The following is a 21,433-nucleotide window of genomic DNA, read 5'->3' as shown; positions in this document are numbered from 1 at the left end:
ACCCAGGCCGTCTGCACAGGCCCTGCACTAGGAAGGGCCCCTGCGCCCGCCACTCCACCACCAGCTCTTCTGTTCAAAAGGGCTGTCCAGGGGCCGGGTGGGGCTTGCGGCCGAGCGCTCACCTGGCACGTGCGAGGGGCTGGGTTCCATCCTCAGCTCCACAAAAAAAACAAAACAAATAAAAATAAAGGTATTGTGTCCAACTACAACGAAAAAGATATTTATTTTTTAAAAAGGGGCTGTTCCTGGGCACCTGTCAGCAGTGTCACCCGTGCCACCCTGTGGCTACCACCAGGGTCCTTCCAGACTGCTCTCCACACTCCTCTGTGGACAAATTCCAGGGCCTCCTGGAATTTGGTGCACCCTCAGGTGGAGCCCGTCCCCAGGATAGACTGCACACCATCCCTGGTGGTGCCCTGACCCCTGGCCACAAGGGGCAGGGTGGTGCCTGGAGCAGGCCGCAGTCTCACATGGCCCTCGCGGGGCCTCTGTCAGGTCTGTTTCTGGGCTGTGTGTGGCAGGAGTAGGGCTGAGGCCAAGAAGACACAGTTCTGCTCAGAACACAGTCACTGTCTCCACAGCGTCCCCATCCTGAGGGAGGACGGGCTGAGCTCAGCCATCTGGCTCCCACAGCGCCTGGGCCTCGATGTCACCCCTAGGGACACACAGGGAGGCCTCATCCCTGCCAACCTGAGCAAGTGCAGGAGGCTGGCTGAACTGGAGTGTACAGCCACCACCTGGGCAGCAGAGCCCAGGGGAGAGAGGGTCCCAAGCTGGGAGACATGTGAGCCCCTTACCTGACCCAGGGGTCCCCTTAAATCCACCCGATGCCACACAACCTCCACACAACCGACTCGTCCAACAGCTGCAGCCTGTCCGACCTCAGGAGACCTGATGTCCCCACCAGCCAATCCCACAACATCCTTGGCCTCTGTGCTCCCCAGGGACAGGCAGCCCTGCCTGGAGACACCTGGGTCATCACAACCTGGGCGGTGGCAGCCGGTGGGCCACGCTGCCCTGTGAAAAACCCGCCTGCTCAAAATGCCAGCAGTGCCAGGGCTGGGGACAGGGTGGCCTCAGCAGGATTCCATCCACTCTCCATCTATGGCCAACTGGGCGTCGAGTGGCCCTGGAGGAGAAGCTGGCAGTGGAGGCAGGAGGGCATGCCTGCTCTATGGTGGTCAGGCAGGGGGCACCTAGAAGGGAGGAGCCTGGGGGCTGCGGCCACGGGACACCAGAAGTGACCATCAACACTGGCCCCAGGACACTGGGGTAAGGAAAGGCCAGGCCAGGCCAGGGGAGGACGAGGTTCCTGCCAGGCTGAGGGTGGGGACAGGGGCCGTTTCACAGAGTAGCCAAGCAGACGGCGGGCTGGGCCTCACCTCGCGCTCCAGGTAGGACTTGAGCGACTCGGTCTCGTTGAGCAGGGTGACGCTGCACTTGCCCCTGGAAGAGAAGGACAAGCAGGTGGAGGAGAGGCCGGCAGCGGGGCCCCGGGCAGGGGCCACGGGAGCTACCTGATGTGGGTGGCAGGCAGAGACTCCAGCTGCCGGGAGAGGAACAGCTCCCGGTGCCGCAGCTGGTGCTTCAGCTTCTCGGGCAGGTCCACCATCTCCGGGTTCTCCACCTCCTCCTCCACTTCCCCTGAAGGACAAAGAGTCCCCATCAGGGGGCTGTGCCGACACCTGGCTGCCGGCCCCAGGTCGGACCCCACGTGCAGGTGCCAAGTGCAGGAAGGCCACCTCCCTGCCTGCCACTCCCCTGCCCGCCCCGAAGCAGCCCAGGAGCCCTGGACAAAGCCCCATGGGTGCTCTGGCACCCCAACAGGCCAGTCCTCTGGGCCTTATGAAGAAGAAGAGGACATGGTGTCCAGTGTCAACCTTGAAAGCAGCAGGCCCGAGAGAGGAAGGAAAAGAAAGGGGCGGCCACAACACATCAAGGGCAAGGCGGCCAGGGGCAGAGACCTCCAGCCCTGGACCCCAGCCTCTAGTCCCCAAGGCCAGATGGCCCTGCACAGCCTCTGCAGACCTCCCTGCACCAGCAGGACTCCCCTTGGGGCCAGGCCACAGCAAGGTTGGGCGGCAGGCCTGACAGGGGGAAGCCCTCCTCAGCCGGCCGGCGGGGAACGTCCGTCCCCCAGCGCACCCCCGCCCGCCCGGCACAGACAGGAGGACGCCTCCTTGCAGAGGCGGGCTCTTACCTTCCTCGCCGGTGTCCGCCCCGGGTCCGGCCTTATAGCAGACTGACAGGGCTACATAACAGACAGACAGCACCCGGTCGGCAGCTGGGCGCCAGTGCCGGCCGCTTGTTCCCTGCCCAGGGCCCGGACCGAGGAGACACGGGGGCCACAGGCCTCCCGGTGGGAGGGCAAAGACCACCCGACTGAAGACCCCTCAGGCTCTGCATCCCACCCCGCCGGCCTCAGCCTCCTGTCGCCCCAGAGCTCAGGTTGCCCCCACACTCTGGTCCCGCGCCACCGCCATCACTGCCAAAGACCTCCCTGCAGGCGGCTCCTGCCCACCCTCGCCAGATCACTCCTCACTCAGGACCAGCCCGTGCCCAGCAGGACAGGAGAGACAGTGAGTCCCTCTCTGAGGCTGTGCGCAGACCTCAGCCAGCATCTCAGGCAGCTTGGCAGCTGCCCCTGATCTGTACCAGAAAACGACTGAGAGCCTGGCGTGGTGGGCACGCCTGTAGGCCCAGCTACTAGGAGGCGGAGGCAGGAGGGTCTTCAGCTTGAGGCGGGCCTGGGCAACTTAGCAAGACTCCATAAAAAGGCAAAAAGGCAAAATACTTTCTAGCCTGTCACATTCCCCAAAATTGGGGGTTGTGGAATGGTGCTCCCCAGCGGCCCACACTTGCCCAGTGCTATCCATCTGGGGACGCCACAAGCCACTGTCACCCAGGGCCCAGCTCCACTTGCCGGCCCTGGCCTGTCGCTCTCTTCTGCCCCCCCCCCGTGGTCATTGCAGGAAGTCATGGCACCTCTGGGCCCCAAGCCCCCAGCCCCTCACAGCTAAGGGACAGGGTGTGGGGAGTGGGATCTGTTCCACACGGACCTGGAGTGTCCATCCCACCAAGTTGCCCGCCTCGCTGCCCGTGGAGCAGGGGCGCTGTGCACAGCAGTGCCTGCCCCAGCAGCCTGGAGCCCTGAGTTCAGAACAGCAGCCGCGTCCTGATGCACACCCCTCAGCTCCACGTGGAAGGCAGCGTTTGCTCACGCCAGCCTCGTGCTAGGGACAGGCGGGTCAGGACCCAGCCAGCATCTGGGCCCATGGGTAACACTGGTTTCATTCAGGTCCTTAGACAGCCTGTCCACCAGCTCCACAGAAGTTCTTAGAAGCTCCAAGATGTCCCCACCCTTCCAGGCTCCCAAGCGGAGCAAGGCTCCAGGGCAAGACCCTGTTATAGCCCACGTACACCTCGCGCCTCCACCTCCCCCAGGACACCCCTCGTGGGTGAATCCTGGGGCAGGTGGCAGTCCCTGTTCTTTCCCCAAGTCCTTTTCCAGATGGGGACACCACTCACTAGCCACTGGAGGCACACGCTGCCTTCCTGTCCCACCCAATCTTGCTCCCAAGCCCTGGCCTCAATTTGGAGGGCTCTGGGCAGTTCAGGTGACGAGCCCCCCCAGGAAGGCCTGGGAAAGGGCTGCTGTGCCCCACCGGCCTCCCGCCTGAGGCCACCTGGGTGGGAGGCTTCCCCCACAGGGCTCAGGAGCCCAGGCTCAACTGTGGGGCTCAGGCCCCGGCTGCAGGGCCTCCCTGGCCTCGGCCTTCCTATCAGGGGGGTTTCCTCCTGCAAGGCCACGGCCACGGCCACGGCCACAGGGCACTCAGGGTGAACACGAGCACAGGGGACGTGGCCCCGAGCAGTCATCAGGAGCCAGCCACAGACTTACGGCCCTTGACCCCTGCCCCACCCCAGGCCCAGCTCTTGGGTTTACAGGAAGCTGGACAGCGGGGCTCTGTGGGCACCTTGGCTGCCGGCATCCCAGAGTTCAGGAGACCCTCCCACAGGATGCCCTCCAGCCCTGCCCTCATCTCCAGAGTCCCCTCCTAGTTCCCCACAGCCACTGGCTGTCCTCCACAGGAACACCGGCCCCCCTGGGCCCCTGACCCAGCAGCAAGGTCCTTGCCAGAAGTCCCCACAGGTGATTGCTGGTCTGTGACCAACAGGGCACTGACACAGGGCCTTCTGGACGGGGCAGGTGTACCCTGAATGACCTCTTCTTTCTGAAGCATCTTCCAACCAAGACTATGGATAAGCACTGGGGTGTCCCCAGGACCACCCACCTCGTTGGCCCTGGCTCCACCCCCCCCTCAGAGGCTGGGAGGCCCAGAGGGGGAGAGGAGGCCACCAGCCTACACATCCTGCCTCTCAAAGGTCCTGCAGAGGATGGTCAGCGAGGCCTCCCACTGCCTGGCACCACAGGGCTGGGCTCATGTAATGTTTGACCTCCCTCCAGATGTGCACTGGAACCTGTCACGGGAGGGCTACAGGTGGGGTCTCTCCCCACCAGCAACAAGAGACTTGGAGACCACACCTGATGACCTCGCACTTAGCCTGGGTGGACAGCACCCAGCAGCTGGAACCGCCATGGTCCTCATCACTGGAGGACACCCCTGCACTGACCAGTCTCATGGCCCCCAGGCAGATCCCACCCCAGATGCCCAGACACATGGCAGCCATAAGCTGTCCCCACATCTACCTGCACCTGCACCCAAGAGCTGCACAGAAAGGACTGCCTGTGGCCACGGTACATGGACCCAGGGCCAGGTTACCCTCCTCTGCCCGCAGATGCACAGAGAGCTCGGTGTCAATTGTCCAGCACCCAGCAGCCACCCAAGGCTCAGGCAGCCTTGCCCCAATGTTACAACCCCCAGATCTCAGCCCGGTGCGTGACAATGCTTCAGGGTGAGAGGCCAGGCCCCGGGGATGACAAGGGCCGCTTCCAGGCACTGGAAAAGAAAGTCCCTCTGAGCCGTGCTCACCAGACTTCAGGAGGGAGGGATTTTTTCCTGAAGACGCCACTTCCAACCCCCACAGAAACCTTCAGCAAAGTGCAAACAGGTGCTGCAGAGCAGTCCCACCTGGACCCGCACTTGGCCCATGGGGTGTCCACGCCAGCACCCCACCAGGGCCTGTGCACCTGCCTGGGACCCTGCAGAGGTACCCATGGGCGCCCAGACTGAGAGCAGAGGGCAGAGCAGGTGGCAGAGGGTGGCCGCAGCGAGGCCAGGACCCCAAAGCAGACCCGGGGGCAGGTGCCTGGAGCCCACGCCCTCCCGGGCACAGGCCGACTCACTTGCATGCTTGTCCGCCAGGGCGATGAGGGTGCTGGAGATGTCGCGCCTCCGGTAGAAGCACACCACCTTGGCCTCCACGTTCCCGTTGGCCGTCTGCAACAGCAAGGCAAGCAGCTGAGCCCCTCAGCACAAGGAGGGACCCCGATGGAGCCTGTTCCATCCCCACCTGAGTGCCATCCCTCAGGACTCCAGGAAGGGGACACGTCCCCAGTGCCCCAAGCAGTGAGCAGGAGGAAGGCATCCCTCTGACTCCTCCAAGGCCATCACAGCAAGGGGACCTAGGCAGGGGTGCACCAGGACCCAAGCCCACACCCTGACCCTCTCCTCACCCTCAGTGTGCTGTGGGAGAACCAGGAGCAGAAGGCCCTGGAAGGGCAGGACCTCGTCCAGCCTAGGAGCCAGCCCCTCCCACCAACCACTCCCATGACCCGGACGGCAGCCTCAAGGTGGAGGGCTGAGCCTGCGGAGAGCCCCCACCCAGGCCCTGCCTGCTTCCCCTGGAAGTGCCCAAGGACGGTCTGGCCAGAGTCCAGCCAAACCCAGCTCTGCCTCTGGTGCAGGCCAGTCACCGCCTCCCTCTGGCCTGCACTCTACCGGGTCCACCAGGAGGGCAGATGGCAGGAGACTTGGACCCACATGAGAAATGGCCTCCACCCCGGTGGGACCTGGATGCAGTATACACTCACTGGACACGGCGCTGCCCAGGGAACCATCCCTGAACTACTGGGAGCTCACCAGAAGTGTCTCACCCAGGGGGGGTGCAGGCTACTGACCAACCACCGTGGAACCAGCCAGCGTGACCAGGCACCAAGTGTCAGCACAGCCCCACCTGGCGTGGGTGAGATCCACCCTGGGGTGGAGAGCCTGCACAGACACCTGCCTCCCCTTACTGACCCAACGGTCCACTTACTGATCTGCCAGTCCTTCACGGACATCAGTGTGGACCACAGACACCTGCCTCCCCTGGAGCTGGTTCGGTCATAGCCCCTAAGAGCTCACACACTGACTGCAGGCTTACTCCCCAGCTGAGGGAGGCAGGGCCTCGCGGAATAGAGCAAGGTTACTGGGCAAGGCCTCCAAGCGGGTCCTGGGCCACAGCCCTCCTGTGAACAGGCCCCCTCCACTCCTGCCACAATGACCTGCACCGCCACAGGCCAAAAGCAACAGCCCAAGCAACCATAGATGGAAACCTGGTTTCAAACATGAACCAAAATAAACGTTTTCTGGGGCTGGGGTTGTGGCACAGTGGCAGAGCGCTTGCCTCTCGCACATGTGAGACGCTGGGTTCCACCCTCAGCACCACATAAAAATGAATAAACAAAATACAGATATTGCATCCACCTATAACTAAAAAAAGAAATAAAAAAATAAACTTTTTCTCCTTTTAAGCCAATTATCTCGGGTATTTTGTCACAGCAATGAAAAGCTGACATAGCTATAATCCACCACTACTCTATCCTGGCAGTTAAGCTGTCAGGCTGTGACCACTGGGAGCTCACGCAGTGGGCTCCCAAATCCCGGTGACAGGTCCCACCACGTTAGAATGAAGAGTATTTATTTGCAACTTCAGAGTTTACAGGGTCTGCAATCTCAGTGCATGCCATGAGACTTGCATGACACAATAGCAGCCTCTTACCCCAGGGCAGCCCCTGTTATGCTCAGAATTCAGGTCCCTTGAACGCTGCCTCCCAAGTCCACCAACCATCACTACAGACCAGGCCTCCCCGCCCCCCACCCAGCCCCCTCTAACCTGCCTCCACAATACTGTAATTTTGGTCGAATCACTTTTGGTGTCTGTGCTCTGATCACGTACAACCACACAGAACTGCCGAGCCCCTCACGCCCCACCTGGGCCAGCTACTTCCCAAGTGCACAATGGCAGCATCTTTCCACCTGCCCGTGCTGTGTGACTGCCACGGACCCTACGTGCACGTCAGAGACCACTGAGCACGTACACATCCAGTCCTCTCCTGGGGACCCTGGCTGGGGAACCCTCTACTCCTTCCCAAGGTCAGCTGCCTGGTCTGCTAGCGCACAGTGCCCCCAGCCTCCATCCAGCCCCACGGGGCCACTGTGCAGCTGGGCCCAGGGTCTACGGGGCTCACCAGGCCTTGGCCCACCAGCCTGCAGAACAGCCTGGAGGGAGACAGAGCCCAGCTGTGTGCCCCTAAATACCACCTGCCTTCCTCTGAAAGCACCTTATCGCCCCTGCTCTGGATTCCTTCCCTCCTTCCTTTCTTTTATTTATTTATTTTTCTTGCAGCAAGTAAATGCACTCCCTCTGAGCTTACCCCCAGCGCCTTTGTGAAGTTTTTGTTTGTTTGTTTTTGAGACGGGGTCTTGCTAAGCTGCTGAGGCTGGCCTGAAACTTGCCACCCTCCTGCCTCAGCCTCCTGAGCTGCTGAGGGAAGGCCCGGCTGGCCTGAAGGAGGGCCGTTTCAGGCCCAGGGCGCCTCCTTGCTGCCTAGGACCCGCTTCCCTGCCTGGCAAGGCTTGCATTTTCTGTGATTCCCGTCCCGTGAGCGCTGTGCCGCTGGACCAGTGCCCATGTTCTGATGTTCCTCGTCCTTCCACCATGAGTGTGAGGGCCACCCTTGTCCAACTCCCCCTGCACACGCCTCACTAGCTCACCTGGCCTCTGCTGCTCCTCCAAGGACCCCGTGGGCTTTCCACCCCCACATCAACTAGTCTTCCTCCTGCACACAAGTCCCTCCCAGACTCCTCACCCCCTGCCACCGACCTCTGGTACAGGCTGGAAAGCCAGGCACCCAGGCTGCAGAGGGACAGGGTGGGCACCATGGTGCTGCTGACACTGCGGGTGCCCGTGGCGTGCTCTGGCAGCCCCGGGAGAAGCTCTTCGGTGCTTTCTCGTCCCCTGAGTGTGGGTCCCATGGCATCTGCTGCTCCAGTCCAAGGCAGGGCTCTGCCAGCTGCCAGCCCCTAGAATCCTGAAACCTCTCATGGCTGGCTGGCGGCACTGCCCTGCTGCGGCTCTGCCTGTGACACTGAGCACAGTGGCTGTGGCTGACAGCCAGGGCCATCAGGCAAGTCACCCAGCTGTACTGACATGGTGTCAAGGGGAAGGGCAGCAGTGCCCCTCACAGGCTAGTGCTGGGACCAGCGATGCCAAGCACAGGCTGAGGACCAGGCAGGCACACACCTAGGTGTGCCACGCTGGCCCGCTGCTAATGCCACAGACCCCGGAAGTGGGTTTCCGATGGCCCTGGCTGGCAAGCAGCTGCCCCAACCCCACACCTGCCGACCCCACATCCTGCTGAAAGGCGAGATACCCCTCCTGACAGGCCCCCAGCTTGTCATGGCACCTGCTGGGTGTGTGTGGCCACCAGCTCCCCTACACTGCAGAGAGCAGGACGGCGTGGCTGACACCCGCCTCCCCACCACGCTCTGTGGCCAGGTGAGCCTGGGCCTGCTGAGAAGGTGCAGACAAGTGCCTCTTGTCCAGCTCGTCAGCAGCAGTTTGGGGGTGGCGCAAGGCCACACCAGGCATGTTCTCACAGATGCCTGGTCATAATCCCAAAGAAACCACCAGGGACTCACCTGGGCCTCTCCCAGAGAGGGACCCAGGTCTAGGCAGATGATGCGACAAGGTCACCCAAAGGTCAACTCTGAAGCCCAGGGCAGGCCACTTGGACTGGAGCTGGTAGACGCAAGTGGAGGGCAGCAGCCCTGCAGGCCCGCCCCGCCCCGCCCAGCAGCCCGGCACTACCTTGTTGAGCTCCTCGATCCTGCGGATCAGATATGGGTTGCTGGAGGAGTTCTCGAAGTAGACGTAGTCTGCAAGAGATGGAGCAAGCGTCACCTGTGGCCGACCCCAGGACCCTGTCCCATGCACCTGTGGCCTGCCTAACCTCCCACCACACTCACTCTCCTGCCCAGGTGCCCAGGCCTCATGCAGCCCGCCTGGCACAGGAGCCCTGCCCTGCTACCTCAGGGCTAGCACACAGGGAGCAGAGGGCGCACCACCAGGCTGCCCAGGAGGCGACCGACACCACCTGCCCAACAGGTGGTGCAGGACCAGAACTCAGCCAGCAGTGTCTACCCAGCGTGCTGGTGCCAACGCTTAACGTTCAGGCCTCCTGGGAGAGGCTGTGGGGACCAGCTTCCCTGCACGGCCTAGCTCTGGTGCTGCCCCAAGACCCCATCCAGATGGGTGTGTCCCCACAGACCATCTCAGCACAGGGTGCTCCAGCCTTGTTAGCTCCCCCAAAAACCACACAGAATGTGTGCCCGGGCCTCCCAGGCTGTGGCAGACACAGAAATGGGGCAGTCACCCCTAAACCATGGCATCAGCCTCACCCAAGCTCAGCGTCCAGGACTGTGACACCGAAGGTGCCAGCAGCCTGGGACCCCTGCAGTCAGGCCTCTCACTGACTCCACAGACAGAGTGCCAATGTGTTCTGGGGGCCAGAGGTCAGCTGGGGCCCAGGAAAGAGGAGGCCTCTCTGCCGCCGCCAGGCCCCAGGTCCTGGAGCAGCCCAGCTGAGTTCTGCCATCCCATGCGCCCCTCACACAGGGCTGACCAAGAGGACATCTCAGCTGCAATCAGCCCAAATGCCCACGAATGGGAAGCAGCAGCAACGGAGGACCAGCACAGATGAGCCCGGCCACTTCAGCCACTGGCTGGGAACTGCACGGTGGCACCTACTGGAGGCCTCGGGAGTGGGCACACACCCCTGCACACCAGGTGCTGCCCCCACCACTCCACAGAGCCAGATGTGGCTGGTGCTCAGGGCACAGCGCCACGGTGAGCAGCAGCCAGATGCAGGGCTGCAGAGAGGGGCCCGGGGCAGGAAGGGTCTGCACTGAGACTGCGCCCTGCTGGTCCACCTACAAAGGTGACCAAGTTCACCTAATCATGCACTCAGCTGATGTCATCACCCATAGGTCACATTTTGACAAAAGTGGATTTTTTAAAAAGGGTCTCAAAGCAATAATCTTCCATTCTTGTAAATCAGATACAGAACAGATCATAAACTGGGCAGGACAGTTCAGGCCTATAATCCTACCACTTGGGGGCTGGGGAGAAAGGAGGATTGCAAGTTTGAGGCCAGCCTCAGCAATTTAAGGAGACCCTGCCCCAAATAAGAAAATAAATTATTTAAAAGGGGGCTGGGGCATAGCTGGGTGGTAGACCACCTTGGGTTCAATCCTCAGTACAAGGACAAAAAGGAACAAACTATAAAACTCAGAACTGAAAACTGTTACTACGGTTGAACACTGATGGAGAGGGGAGTCACTCGGTGGGGAGGGTGGGCAGCAGGCCCTGTCGGCTTGGTGGGCAATGCCCACCAGGACAGCCACCACAGACGGCCACTCGGAAAGGATGTGACACATGGGGCACCAGGTAGAGAGCGGAGGTGGTCCCCACCTCAACAGGAGTGACGTCATGGGGCGGGACTGTGGTGACGTGATCACACACTTTGCCAGAGCAGAACTGTGGACACCTGATAAGAGTGAGCAGCACTGGGCGGCAGACACTGTGCTTTAGCAGTGGAGAGGACAGGAAGGCAGGAGGCTGGGCGCAGGACCAAGGGCCTCAGAGTGGTCGCAAGGACCAGCAGGGCTTGGCTAGCTCTAAGACAGAAGGCAAGGGCTGCAGACCACATCCAACGGGCACTCCAGCCACTCCTGCCATCGCCTGGGCATGCCAGCAGGCACCCCGGGTACAGCGAAAGCCCCTCGGCACAGGCAGGAGGACACCTGAAACACCCCACCATGTGCCATGGACTTGCAGCAAACCAGGATCCCCAGGTGCTTCTGAGAACCCCACAGCCCACGCCGTGCACATCAGGGGAAGATGAGTCAGAAGGGAGCCGCGTCCTGCGCCAGGACAGGGGCCTGCAGAGCAGCCGCTGAATCCACACAAGCAGCTGCAAGCCACAGGCACGAGGGTCCAGGGAGACACCAGCCCTGCTTCCAAGTGGCTGATCAATACTCAGAGACTGCAAAGGCCTAGGGCAGCACTCAGCAGACCAGAGCAACCAGGCCCACTGGCCCAGAGCTGCCGCGCTCCCTCCGTGCTGCACAGCGCCCCACCACTGGCTGCTGCCCAGCCCTTCTACCGTATCTTGAGGCAGGGTCTTGCTAGGTGGCCCAGGCTCCCCCGCCTCCACCTCCTGAGTCTTGGGGTCACAGGTGGACACAGTGCCCAGCCTGACTCTGTGGGAACGGGGACCTGGTGAGGCAGTCTGTGATCCAAACACCCAACACTGCCGGACGACTGGACCATGGCGTGGGTTTAGCCAAGTCCCACACCCTCCAGGACAAGCTCACAAAGGACACTGCCAAGCGCCCAGCAAACACCGATTCCCAAAGCTACTGGGCTCTGACAATAGTGGAGCCAAACACCCGCCTCTGGAAGCCATCCACACTGGAGCATGAGACACCAGGTGCCACCGCACGGAAGGGCAGACATAGCAGGACACCCAGCCCTTACCTGACAGAAGTCCACAGCACTGACACGCCAGACTCAGTGTTCCATAAAGTGCCCGCTGACAGGCAAAAACTGCAGGCCACAGGCACCCCACACTTTGCAGGCATGCAACCGGCCCTTCTGCTCCGCAAGTTCCAGTACCATCACCTGTCACCCAAGCAGGTCCACCGAGGCCGGCTGAGTGAGCACAGACATGTGGACCATTCCAGAAGCTCCCGCTCGCACGTGGACCCTTCAATCAACAGGCAGGCAGCACCATCAGGGCCTGTGGCCCCATTAGTAGCCCGCGCCACCCCTCCTGGGGCAGCTGCTCCTGGCGATGCGTGCTCAGAGCAACCAGGTACTGGCCCAGATGTACAGAGGCCAGCTCTTCCGCACAGCCCCTTCAGCAACTGCTCGGCCAGCAAACGAGCACCCTGGACTCCATTACACCTTCATTTTCTTCTTCTGAAGCTTCAATGCTCTGCCTTAAGCCTCTCCTTTTTCTAGTTGGGACGGTACTGTCAAGATACCGTATCCTCCGCACAGCAACCGCATCCTCAGGTGACAGGAGGCTCTGCCATCAGAGGGACAACCAACGACACACAGACCACTGCACCCTACAACCAGGGTTCTGCACCCAGCCCTCTCGCCACCGCAGCTAGGTGTCAGCATACAACCCAGGTGCACTGGACACGCTGAGCCACAGCTGGGCACAGTGGTGCTATGACAGACTGGGGAACAGCCAGCCACGGTGGCACTCGGGAGGCTGAGGAAGGATCACAAACTCAAGCTCTGCCTGGGAAGCTCAGCAGGACCCCGTCTCAAAATAAAAATGAAAAAGGGGGCTGGGGATATGACTCAGTGGTGGAGCTTGCCTGGTGCCCCACAGGGCCCTGGGCTCTAGCCCCAGCATTATCCCTGTCCCCAGCTTGTGGCACTCAGCTCCTCGAGCCTTCGGAACCTCCCAAGTGCACTGTGGCTTGGGGCTGGGAGGTGGTGGGACCTCCGGGAGGTGGGCCAGTGGGGCAGGCCTGCCAAGGGGAGGGTGGGGCCCAGTCTCTTCCTCACCACCACTCCCAGTCACCCTGAGGTGAGTGGGTTCTGCTCCACCACCTGCTCTTGAGAAACTGTGTCACCTCGAGACCAAAGGCAACCAGGTCCAGCGGCCATGGGCTGAGACTGGAAGCAGAAGCCACAACAGACCTTTGTCTATGTGATCTGCCAGGTATCTGCTAGTGATGGAAGGCTGGCACAGTGCGCCAGGGAGGTGTGCCTGGGGCCTTGGCGGGGTCAGATCTCAGGGTCAGGACTTCCACCCACCTGCCCCCAGCTCCAGGGAGGGGAGAGGGGCTGAAGACTGAGGGGCCACCCATGGCCAGCGCACTGGATCCTGCCTGCACGCTAGAGCCTCCGGAGAGACCCAAGGGCCTGGGCTGGGGGAACTCCTATTGCTGAATCAGGAGGTGCCAGGAGGGTGGCGTGCCCGGGGCAGGGGACCTGCACCCTTCCTGTGCCTTCCTGCAGCCTCTTCTGAAAGCCGGTGATGACTTCACAGTCACCCGCCCAACAGCGAGAGTCCCCAGCTCTGGGAGCCGCACCAGGGCTACAGGTCACAGGCCACCTGGTAGGGCCCAGCCCTCGATCTGTGGGTCTCCAGGTGAACGGCGCCAGAACCTGGTTTAACTGCAGGAGCCCCAGCTGGTGTCCCCTGGAAAACTGGCTGCAGGCAGGGGAGCCCCACTGGCTGCTGACCAGAGCTGAAGCTTTGTGGGCCGAGCTGCCAGCTATGGCTCAGGAGAGCCACAGGCTCTCGTGCGGACATGAGCATGGCCTTGCTCCAATGAAACCTCATTTATGGGCACTGGAATGTGAATTTCACGTGATCTGCACATGTCATGAGTATTCTCTTATTTTTTCTCAACCACTTAAACGTGAACAAGCCATTCTCGGCTCGGGAGCACACACAGGGCACAGTCTGCCCCTGCTGCGGCGCAGCACATCCGAGGTGGCCACCTCCCTGGACACAGCTGCAGCACCAACCAGCACAACCCCACTGGTTTGCTTGCTTTCATTTCTGTGGCAATCGACAAGCCAATTTTACCCTGCCTAAGGGAAGGTCAAGAAAGGAGAGCGGGCCACCATATTCTGAAAGGAAGAGCACACCAACTCCAAGCCTTGGGAGGCTGCGGCAGCAGAGCAGGTACACCGCACAAGTCGAGGCAGAGGGCGGACAGCAGAACCTGCAGCCAGCACCAGCACGCTGGGAGGAACACGACCCAACCTCTGGCAATGGGACAAAGGACACTTGCATGCAAAAACAGACCCTTACCCTACCCTCACGCAGAAGCTACCTTGAAACGGATAATAAACTAAAAAGCAAAACTTGAAACCAGGAAATTCTACAGTAGAACAACAAAGTCTCTGTGACCTTAGGTTAAGCAAGCTTCTTAGTTGTACAACATGTGCAATTTCAGTCCACCGAATAAGTACTGAAGCCTAGAATATAAAACAAACTCTCAGGGGCTGGGGTGCAGCTCAGGTGAAGTGCTTGCCAACCTGGAGGAGGCCCGGTTCAGTCCCCAGCACCACAAAAATACAAAACAATAACAAAAAATTCTCACAACACTTAGAAAAATAATCCAGTTCAAAAACCACACAAAGGTACGTGGAAGTCAAACACAGAGATGTTGAGTGTCACCTACCATCAGGGAAATGCAGACCAGAACTCCACCTGGACGTGCTTGCGGCTTTGCACACCATGCAAAGCAGGCGTGGACAGGACTGGGCCAGGAAGCCTCTGTTGACCCCAAATGCGAGCCAGCAGAACACTGTGGCTGGAGCAGGGTGACCTGTCAGCTCTGGGGTCCTTCAGTTGCCACTCAGCCCTGACCCAGGCGGCACACTCACCCAGCAGAAGAGCCCGCATCCATGCAAAACTCCAGGCACAGACGTTCACAGCAGCCATGCTTGGAACTGCCACAGACTGGAAGACTGGAAATCACCAAAATGTCCATGGACTGATACAGGTAAACCCACGTCCGCACAACAGAAATGGAGAAGAGGGAGTCGACCACGGCAAACAGGTGATTCTCACCTGCAGATGCTGTGTGGAAGCAGCTCAAAGGGTAGCGCCATCTGCAGGACAGTGTGAGGCATAGCCTCAGGATCAGAGCACAGAGGAGGGGTTACAGGATGGGGTGGGCTGTCGGCCAATGGTACCAGGGAAACGTGGGGGGGGTCGCAGAAACGGTGTGAAGGTCTGTGGCATTACCAAGATGTGTGCACCTGTCAAAAACTGCAGACCAGGGTTGGGAGTGGTGGCGTGCACCTTCGTCCCAATTACCCAGAAGGCTGAGGCGGGATCAGTCAAGCCCAGGAGCTCTGGGCCAGTCCAGGCAACACAGCGCAGCCACAACACCCCATCTCAGCACAGGGGTAGGGCTGAGGTAAAGCACATCACAGGGCACCAACCTTCAAACTAAAAGCATACACAAGACCCAGTTCTGGCAGGCCACGATGAGGCTGATTTACAGACACAGACCTGCTGCTCCCCAGGAGACAGGCGTAGCCCTGCAAGCCCCCAGGTCCACTGTCATGAGGCAACTCACCCACCTTTGTCTAATAGCATCCTTGTCCCCAGATACCAAACACAAACGACAGTACCACCCCTCACACCCAGGAAGTGCACCAGACCACCTGCAGGTCATGGCTTGGATGTTGATGCAAAAACAGACCCTTCACCCTACCCTGGCTCGGGAGCACACACAAGGTGCAGGAGGGAAGAAGTCCAAGAAGAGACAAAGACCCACCCTGACTGCAGGGCGCATGGCCAACAGAGGGCCTTGAACACTGCTAACCCCACTGCTAACACTCACCAACACCACAGAGCCGCAACCTGCACACAGGGCCACTCGGAACAAAGTCCCAAGACGGCACAAACAGAGCACTGAGCAGACTGGGAAGAACCAGTTCACGGGACCCACAGGGAAGGTGGCACCTCAAACATCTAAGCAGGAGCCTTACAACTTACCTACTGGCAAGCACCTACACAGCCATGCCAACAATGCAGACAATCCTGTGGTCACCGGACTGAGGAGGGCACGGAGCCCACCTGGGGTCACAGGTGGGGGAAGGAGGAGGGCACGGGAGCCCCCCTGGGGTCACAGGTAAAGGATGGAAGTTAAGTCCAAGAGGAGACAAAGACCCACTCTGACTGCAGGGCACATGGCCAACAGAGGGCCCTGAACTCCACGCTCAGCGGGTGCTGCCCAGGGCTGCAGGGTCAGCCACAGGCTGTGTTAAGTGTCCTAAGCACATCTGCTGAAGGGGAGAACCGTTCCTCCCCAGGAGAGCTGCAGGAAGCACCCTGATCTCCCTGAAGGCCTCCAGGGGCAACAGTACAGGATCCCAATGCTGAGCGCTCGGACAGCCCCTGAGGCTCACCTGCAAGTGAGTGTCATCTCCATCAGGAGCATACCCACCATGCCAGTGTCTCCTCAGGTCTTCAGGACAGTGGCTGTCCTCTCACTCCTGTTTGTTTTTTTTTTGTTTGTTTGTTTTGGTACTTGGGATTGAACCCAGGGCACATTTCCACTGAGTCACATCCCTAGCCCTTTTTGTTTTATTTTTTCTATTTTGAGACAGGGTCTTGCTAAGCTGCTAGAAGTTGTGCAAGGACCTTGGCCTGCAAACCCCTCCTAGCCCAGTCACAGCAGGAACCCTCAAAGGGACCCTGGGGGCCACTGGGCATCTCTGCACTGAGCTCCAGGGGCCCTGCTGGGTATGAGCAGACCCACCCACTGCACACCTCAGAGCCACGTAGGGAAAGCCCAGTGGGCAGCATCAGGCTCAGGATGCCACTTAGGCCTTGTTCCTGAGAGCAGCCGACCAGGATCCCCTGGCAGAGCTGCCTCTCATCACCAGCAACAGCAGGGCCCAAAGGCACGAGGCCAGATTACAGGCGATCTCACCCCCACAGTGGAGGCTGCTAAGCGCTTCTAAGCAGGGACGTGAGCAGATCAGATCTGTTCCTTGGAGACTCATCTCCCCAGCAGGCCATCAGCTGCACAGCAGGGACAAGAGGGAGGGCCAGAGAGGGGCTGCCCGGACCCCAGCCACAGGCAAGGAGGGGGAGCCCCTGTGCAGGACATTGCCCTGACACATCAGACCCAGGACTGAGCAGCATCCCGTGGGCGTGAAAAGCCTCCATTGTGGTGGGGCCTCCAGGGGAACCAGGGAGCCTTGGACACTAGCAAGCAGGGCACACAGGCACTAGAACTCCGTGCCAAAGGCCAGCCCAGAAAGAAGGTTGGGGGCCTCACCTGGCCACAGCCCTCCCCAGGCCCCCTCCTGCAGCAGTGTGGAAGCAGCCCAGCACTGTCTGCTGTACACAGCTGGCAGGGGTCCCACAGACAGCTCTGCGGCTGCACGGAGAGCCTCTGTCGGTGCCACTCACATGGGCAGCTTGGGGGGTGGGAGACTCCTGTAGGGAAGCAAGGAAAGGAGTTTTCTGAAATCTTCAATCCCTAAGAGAAGGATGCTGGGGTACCAGGCAGGGCCTGGGCTGGGCCAAGTCAGAGGCCCCAGGACAGGTAGCTCTTGGGGAGCGGAAGCAAGAGTCCAGAGCAGGTCCCATCTGAAACCCTGTCAGGAGCACAGAATTCAGCTGGAGGCAATGCACAGAGGAGGGGTCCAGCCCCTCCCTGGTGAGTAATGCCATGACATCCAGCCAGTGGGGTGACCTTGGGGGCCACTGCAGATAGATGCCCGGGAGCTTGCACCCCCAAAAGCCTACATGGGGGTGGAGCAGCAGCAGGCCCGGCTTCAGGTGTGACAGCTGTCTCTGAACCACTTGCTCCACCTTCCCTAAGCCACCGCATCCTTTTGTTAAACGTTAAATGCTGCTAGGCCAAATTTCTCTCAAAACAATTAGGAGGCCCAAAAGAAGACCCTAGGGCTACTCCCACCAGGCCAGGAGTGGTCAGCAGGTGAGGCGGCCCAGGGCAGGACTCTTGGGGGCTTCGAACCATGCCTGACCGGTAAGACCCCAGAGGCCTCCCCACAGGCTGGGAGTAAAGCGTTATTGTCCAGACACACTGCCTCCACCCTCTCCAAGGACAATCTAGGGCCCCAGCCTATGGCTGGACTCTGGGACCCCTGCCCTGTGGCCTACACTGTCAGGGCAGAAGATGGCAGGACCCAAGGGCCTCTTCAGCTCCCACAGCAGCCATGTGCTGGGAGGACCCCAGACATCAGGACGTGGTGTGGCCCCGTAGGCCCAGGGCACAGGCACTGCCCTTCAGGAGTCTGGAATTCTCATCCCTGGGAACATATCAGTCAAAAGTTTAAAACATAAAAGACACCAGAGCTGGGGGTGGCTGCCTGGCATGCATGAGGCCCTGGGTCCCATCCCCAGCACCACAACAGAAAAAATAAAAACAATAAACCAAAAAAACAAAAGAAGTGTTTCTGACAATGTGATAAATACCTAACACCACAAATGGAAAACTCGGGGAGCAGAAGCAGGAGGTCAGGCTCAGGCTGGTAAAACTGCCCTGAGAACACTCAGCGGGACGGGCCAGTCTGAAGCACGCATAGCCCACAGGTTATTGGTTTTCTGTCACCTTCTACAAGAGCAGTAAAACAAAAATCAAAAGCCATCCATAAAGACCGGGTGTTAACTTCTTGTAATCAAAGAAAAAACTCCAGAGAAGACAGTAACCTGGGCAGAAGCAGCTGGAGGTGCAGGGGCTGGGGGCACCTGGGGGCAGGCTCTTCAGCCCTGAGGCCCCACCCAAGGTTCTGAGTTATACATAGGAAAGAAACACATGCAGCTCCCCAGGGAGCCTGGCTTCTCAGGAGAGGCAGCCTCAGGAGCAGAGGTCCTGCAACCTGATGGCCACAGGCGCCAACAGAAGGCCTCTTGTCATGCCAGCCACTTCCCAGGGAAGAAACAGGCCACATCCCTTCCCAGGCTGACCACTTCGTCCAGCAGTCAGCTGGCATGCAGCTGTGGCTGCCACACATCCACCCTGCCCAGCCCACCCTGGCAGGGGTCGGACTGCCCACCAGGTAGAAGGCAGGACATCCAGAGCTGCCTTCCAGCTAGAATGACCCATGTGACACTTGGGACACACTTACAGTAGGGCATGGTTGCTGCACCTACACAGGCCCCTCGACATGGAGGTCCGCAAGAGAAGACCCAGGGCAAGCCCCGTCCCAGACTTGGTCCCTGCCAGCTGCTCCCCTAGGCCACAGCAGGCTGCCCAGAAGGCCAAAGCCCAGGCAGCAATGGACACAACTGAGGCCTAGCTCAGGGAGGGGGGATGCAGCTTCCTCCCCACTAGGAGGACTCAGGCACCCAGCAAGCACACAGGGCAAGGCCCCGCTGACACCCAGGGGAGGTCCCAGGGGTCCTGTCCAGAAACCTGGGGTCCATGTGATTGCCTCTACAGGGGCCAACAAGTGGAAGGGGAGCCCACAGACATGCCTGCTGAGCACAGCCTCATGGCAGGCCCCAGAGGCTGGGCAGCTCCCACAGTGGACGGCACAGCACATCTGGCAGCACAGCCAGGGCCATGGTCCATGCCAGGCAGCAGAGTGTCCCACGGAGGGACAGCGATCCTGACCTTTCCCTGCTCCTTAGTACAGAAACAGGAAACAAGATGGCCTTTGCCAGGCAGCATGGCCCAGGTCCAGTCCCCAGTCCATGGGACCCCAGGCTCAGAATGGACTCCTGGCTGAGAAAGGCTGGCCAGTGAGGTTCCAGACGGGCCAGGGCCAGACCCACAGACAGGCCAGGTAGGGTCCCGCAACAGACTCCAAAACCTGTTCAGGGACCCAAGAAGTCTCACTTCTGGGAATGTGGCAAGACAGGACCTGGCTTTGGGCAGTCACATTATGTCCACATGGGTGCCAGGCACTCCCCAGGGGAACCACCACAAGGCACAGAAGGACAAAGAGACAGATCCTCTCATACCAGGAGGAAATGGAGGCAGAGGCCCAAACCCAAATCACAGGCAAGCCAGCCTGAACACCAAGCAGGCCCGCAGCTACAGGGGCCTGAGCCAGAGTCCAGGCTCCCTCCCCCAGCCTGAGTAGGGGCAGAGAAAGCTCCGAGCAGTGGGCCGGGGCAGAGGGCCCTGCTGGCCCCTCCAGGCACGAGCATCTCCCAGCCAAGGGCTGGTAGTCTGGCGCTGCCTCGACCCCATCTCCTCCTGCAGGCCCGGTCCAGGAGCAGTGCCTCTGCCGTCAGCCACTCTTCTCCTTACCACGCATGATCCAGAGACCAAAGCAAGAACTGTGAACTCAGAGGGATGGGGGCCAGAACAATAGGGGGCCCTTCACAGATGAGGGAGAACCTTCCAGATGGGGGGACTAGAGGCAAGACTTGGGTGAGAACCCCCCCAGGGGCCTCATCTCAGGCAGGAAAGGGTCTGCATTACAAAACACGGTCCAAGGGGACGCATCAAGCTACAGGACCACCAGAAGCCAGGCAGAGCTGGATGCTGCTGCACAGAGAGGAAAGCTGTGGCCTCAGTGGTGAGGCACTCCTGCCCACTCCCTCACAGGGCCCAGGTAGCACCATGTAGAGATGACCTGACCTATCTGTGTCCACTCAGGACCTGGCAAGAAGCAAAGGTGTGAGGACAAGAGAGAGGTAGGCTGACATTCCTGGCGAGGGGAGGAAGGCCCCCAGCTCCTGCTGAGGTTGGACACTCATCCAGGCCAGGGGACAGTGCTTGGCTGCTGTGCCCAAAGCCAGAGTAGGCCTGGGTGGACTGCACTCAGTGGACACAGTGGAAATGGAGCACCCTGAGTACTCAGGGATCAGGCAGATGGAGGGGAACATGGTACCTCCTTGCTGTCCCAGCTGTGACACAGGTGGAAACCACCATGCAGGTGGGGAAGGGGCAGAGGCCTGGGGAGGCATAATCCCACTGCCTGGTGACCAAGGGAGGGGTCTGAGTCCAGACAGGGACAGGTACCGAGGAATAGATGGAGTGTCAACAGGGGCCAACTGTGTGCAAGGCCACTGCCTCTTTCCTGTGAGAGCACCAGCTGTGGACAAGCCCAGGGCTCCACTCAGCACCCAAGAACACACCCCCACACACCCGCCAGAGTGAGGCCCCAAGCCAGAGGCTTCCTGGGGCCCAGGCAGCAGGGAAACTGGCCCCAGGAGGAAGACCCCAAGGCCTCGGCCCAGTGGCGACCTCCTACCTCTCCCCAAGGCTTGCAAAATGCCTTCCTGTTGGAATGGGACGAGCAGGAGACCGAGAAGAGTTTGGGGTGACTCCGAGGGTACTTGGGATGATGGCTCCCTGCCGATGGCCAGCCCCCTAGAGAGCCCCGCTGGGGAAAGCTCCTGGGCTTCGGTGCAGAGGGCTCTGGGCAGGAACGCGGCCCGCTTCAGCGGGGCTCGGGGTCCCAGCAGCAGGAGCCAGCGCTGCGCGGCCCCTCGGAAACCCCACACGCCCCAGACCCCCAAACTCCTGCTCCCAGGAGGGCGGCCAGCGCCTCTGAGGCCACGTGCTCCGGCTCGGCGGCTGCAGCCGGCCGCAGCCCCGGGCCCACCGACCCCCGGGAAGCTCCTGGTCTCCAGCGCCGGCCCCGAGGGCCACCCGGCCCCCAACAGGTGGGCACGGCCCGCTGCCCGCCCGGTTCGCCACCGCGGCGCCCGGCCGGACCG

At 60.6% G+C, this 21,433-nt stretch overlaps 1 protein-coding gene across 8 annotated transcripts in view; it reads right to left on the bottom strand.

Annotated features, from left to right (window-relative positions):
• The window catches only part of Mta1 (metastasis associated 1), a 28,925-nt gene extending 14,200 nt beyond the window's left edge, over positions 1 to 14,725 (bottom strand). For 4 of the 8 annotated variants that reach the window (XR_007346053.1, XM_048799506.1, XM_048799508.1 and 1 more), the window contains exons 1-6: positions 14,653 to 14,725; positions 9,037 to 9,104; positions 5,309 to 5,402; positions 2,201 to 2,251; positions 1,518 to 1,644; positions 1,383 to 1,446 (exon numbers count right to left, since the gene is read on the bottom strand). Coding sequence is in view for 7 of the 8 variants with exons in the window: in XM_048799506.1 (XP_048655463.1) it covers positions 1,383 to 1,446; positions 1,518 to 1,644; positions 2,201 to 2,251; positions 5,309 to 5,402; positions 9,037 to 9,104; positions 14,653 to 14,710 (462 nt within the window). In the remaining variant the exon portion in view is untranslated. Of the gene's footprint in view, positions 1 to 1,382; positions 1,447 to 1,517; positions 1,645 to 2,200; positions 2,252 to 5,308; positions 5,403 to 9,036; positions 9,105 to 14,447; positions 14,521 to 14,652 lie in introns of those variants that run through there. The other 4 variants (XM_048799510.1, XM_048799512.1, XM_048799513.1 and 1 more) reach the window with 2 other exon arrangements.
• Positions 14,726 to 21,433: the final 6,708 nt, after the last annotated feature.

Source organism: Marmota marmota, unplaced genomic scaffold, assembly GCF_001458135.2.
Source record: "Marmota marmota marmota unplaced genomic scaffold, marMar, whole genome shotgun sequence".
Classification (NCBI taxonomy): domain Eukaryota; kingdom Metazoa; phylum Chordata; class Mammalia; order Rodentia; family Sciuridae; genus Marmota; species Marmota marmota.
Note: the sequence above shows the minus strand (reverse complement) of the source record. Positions and strands in the feature narration are given on the sequence as shown.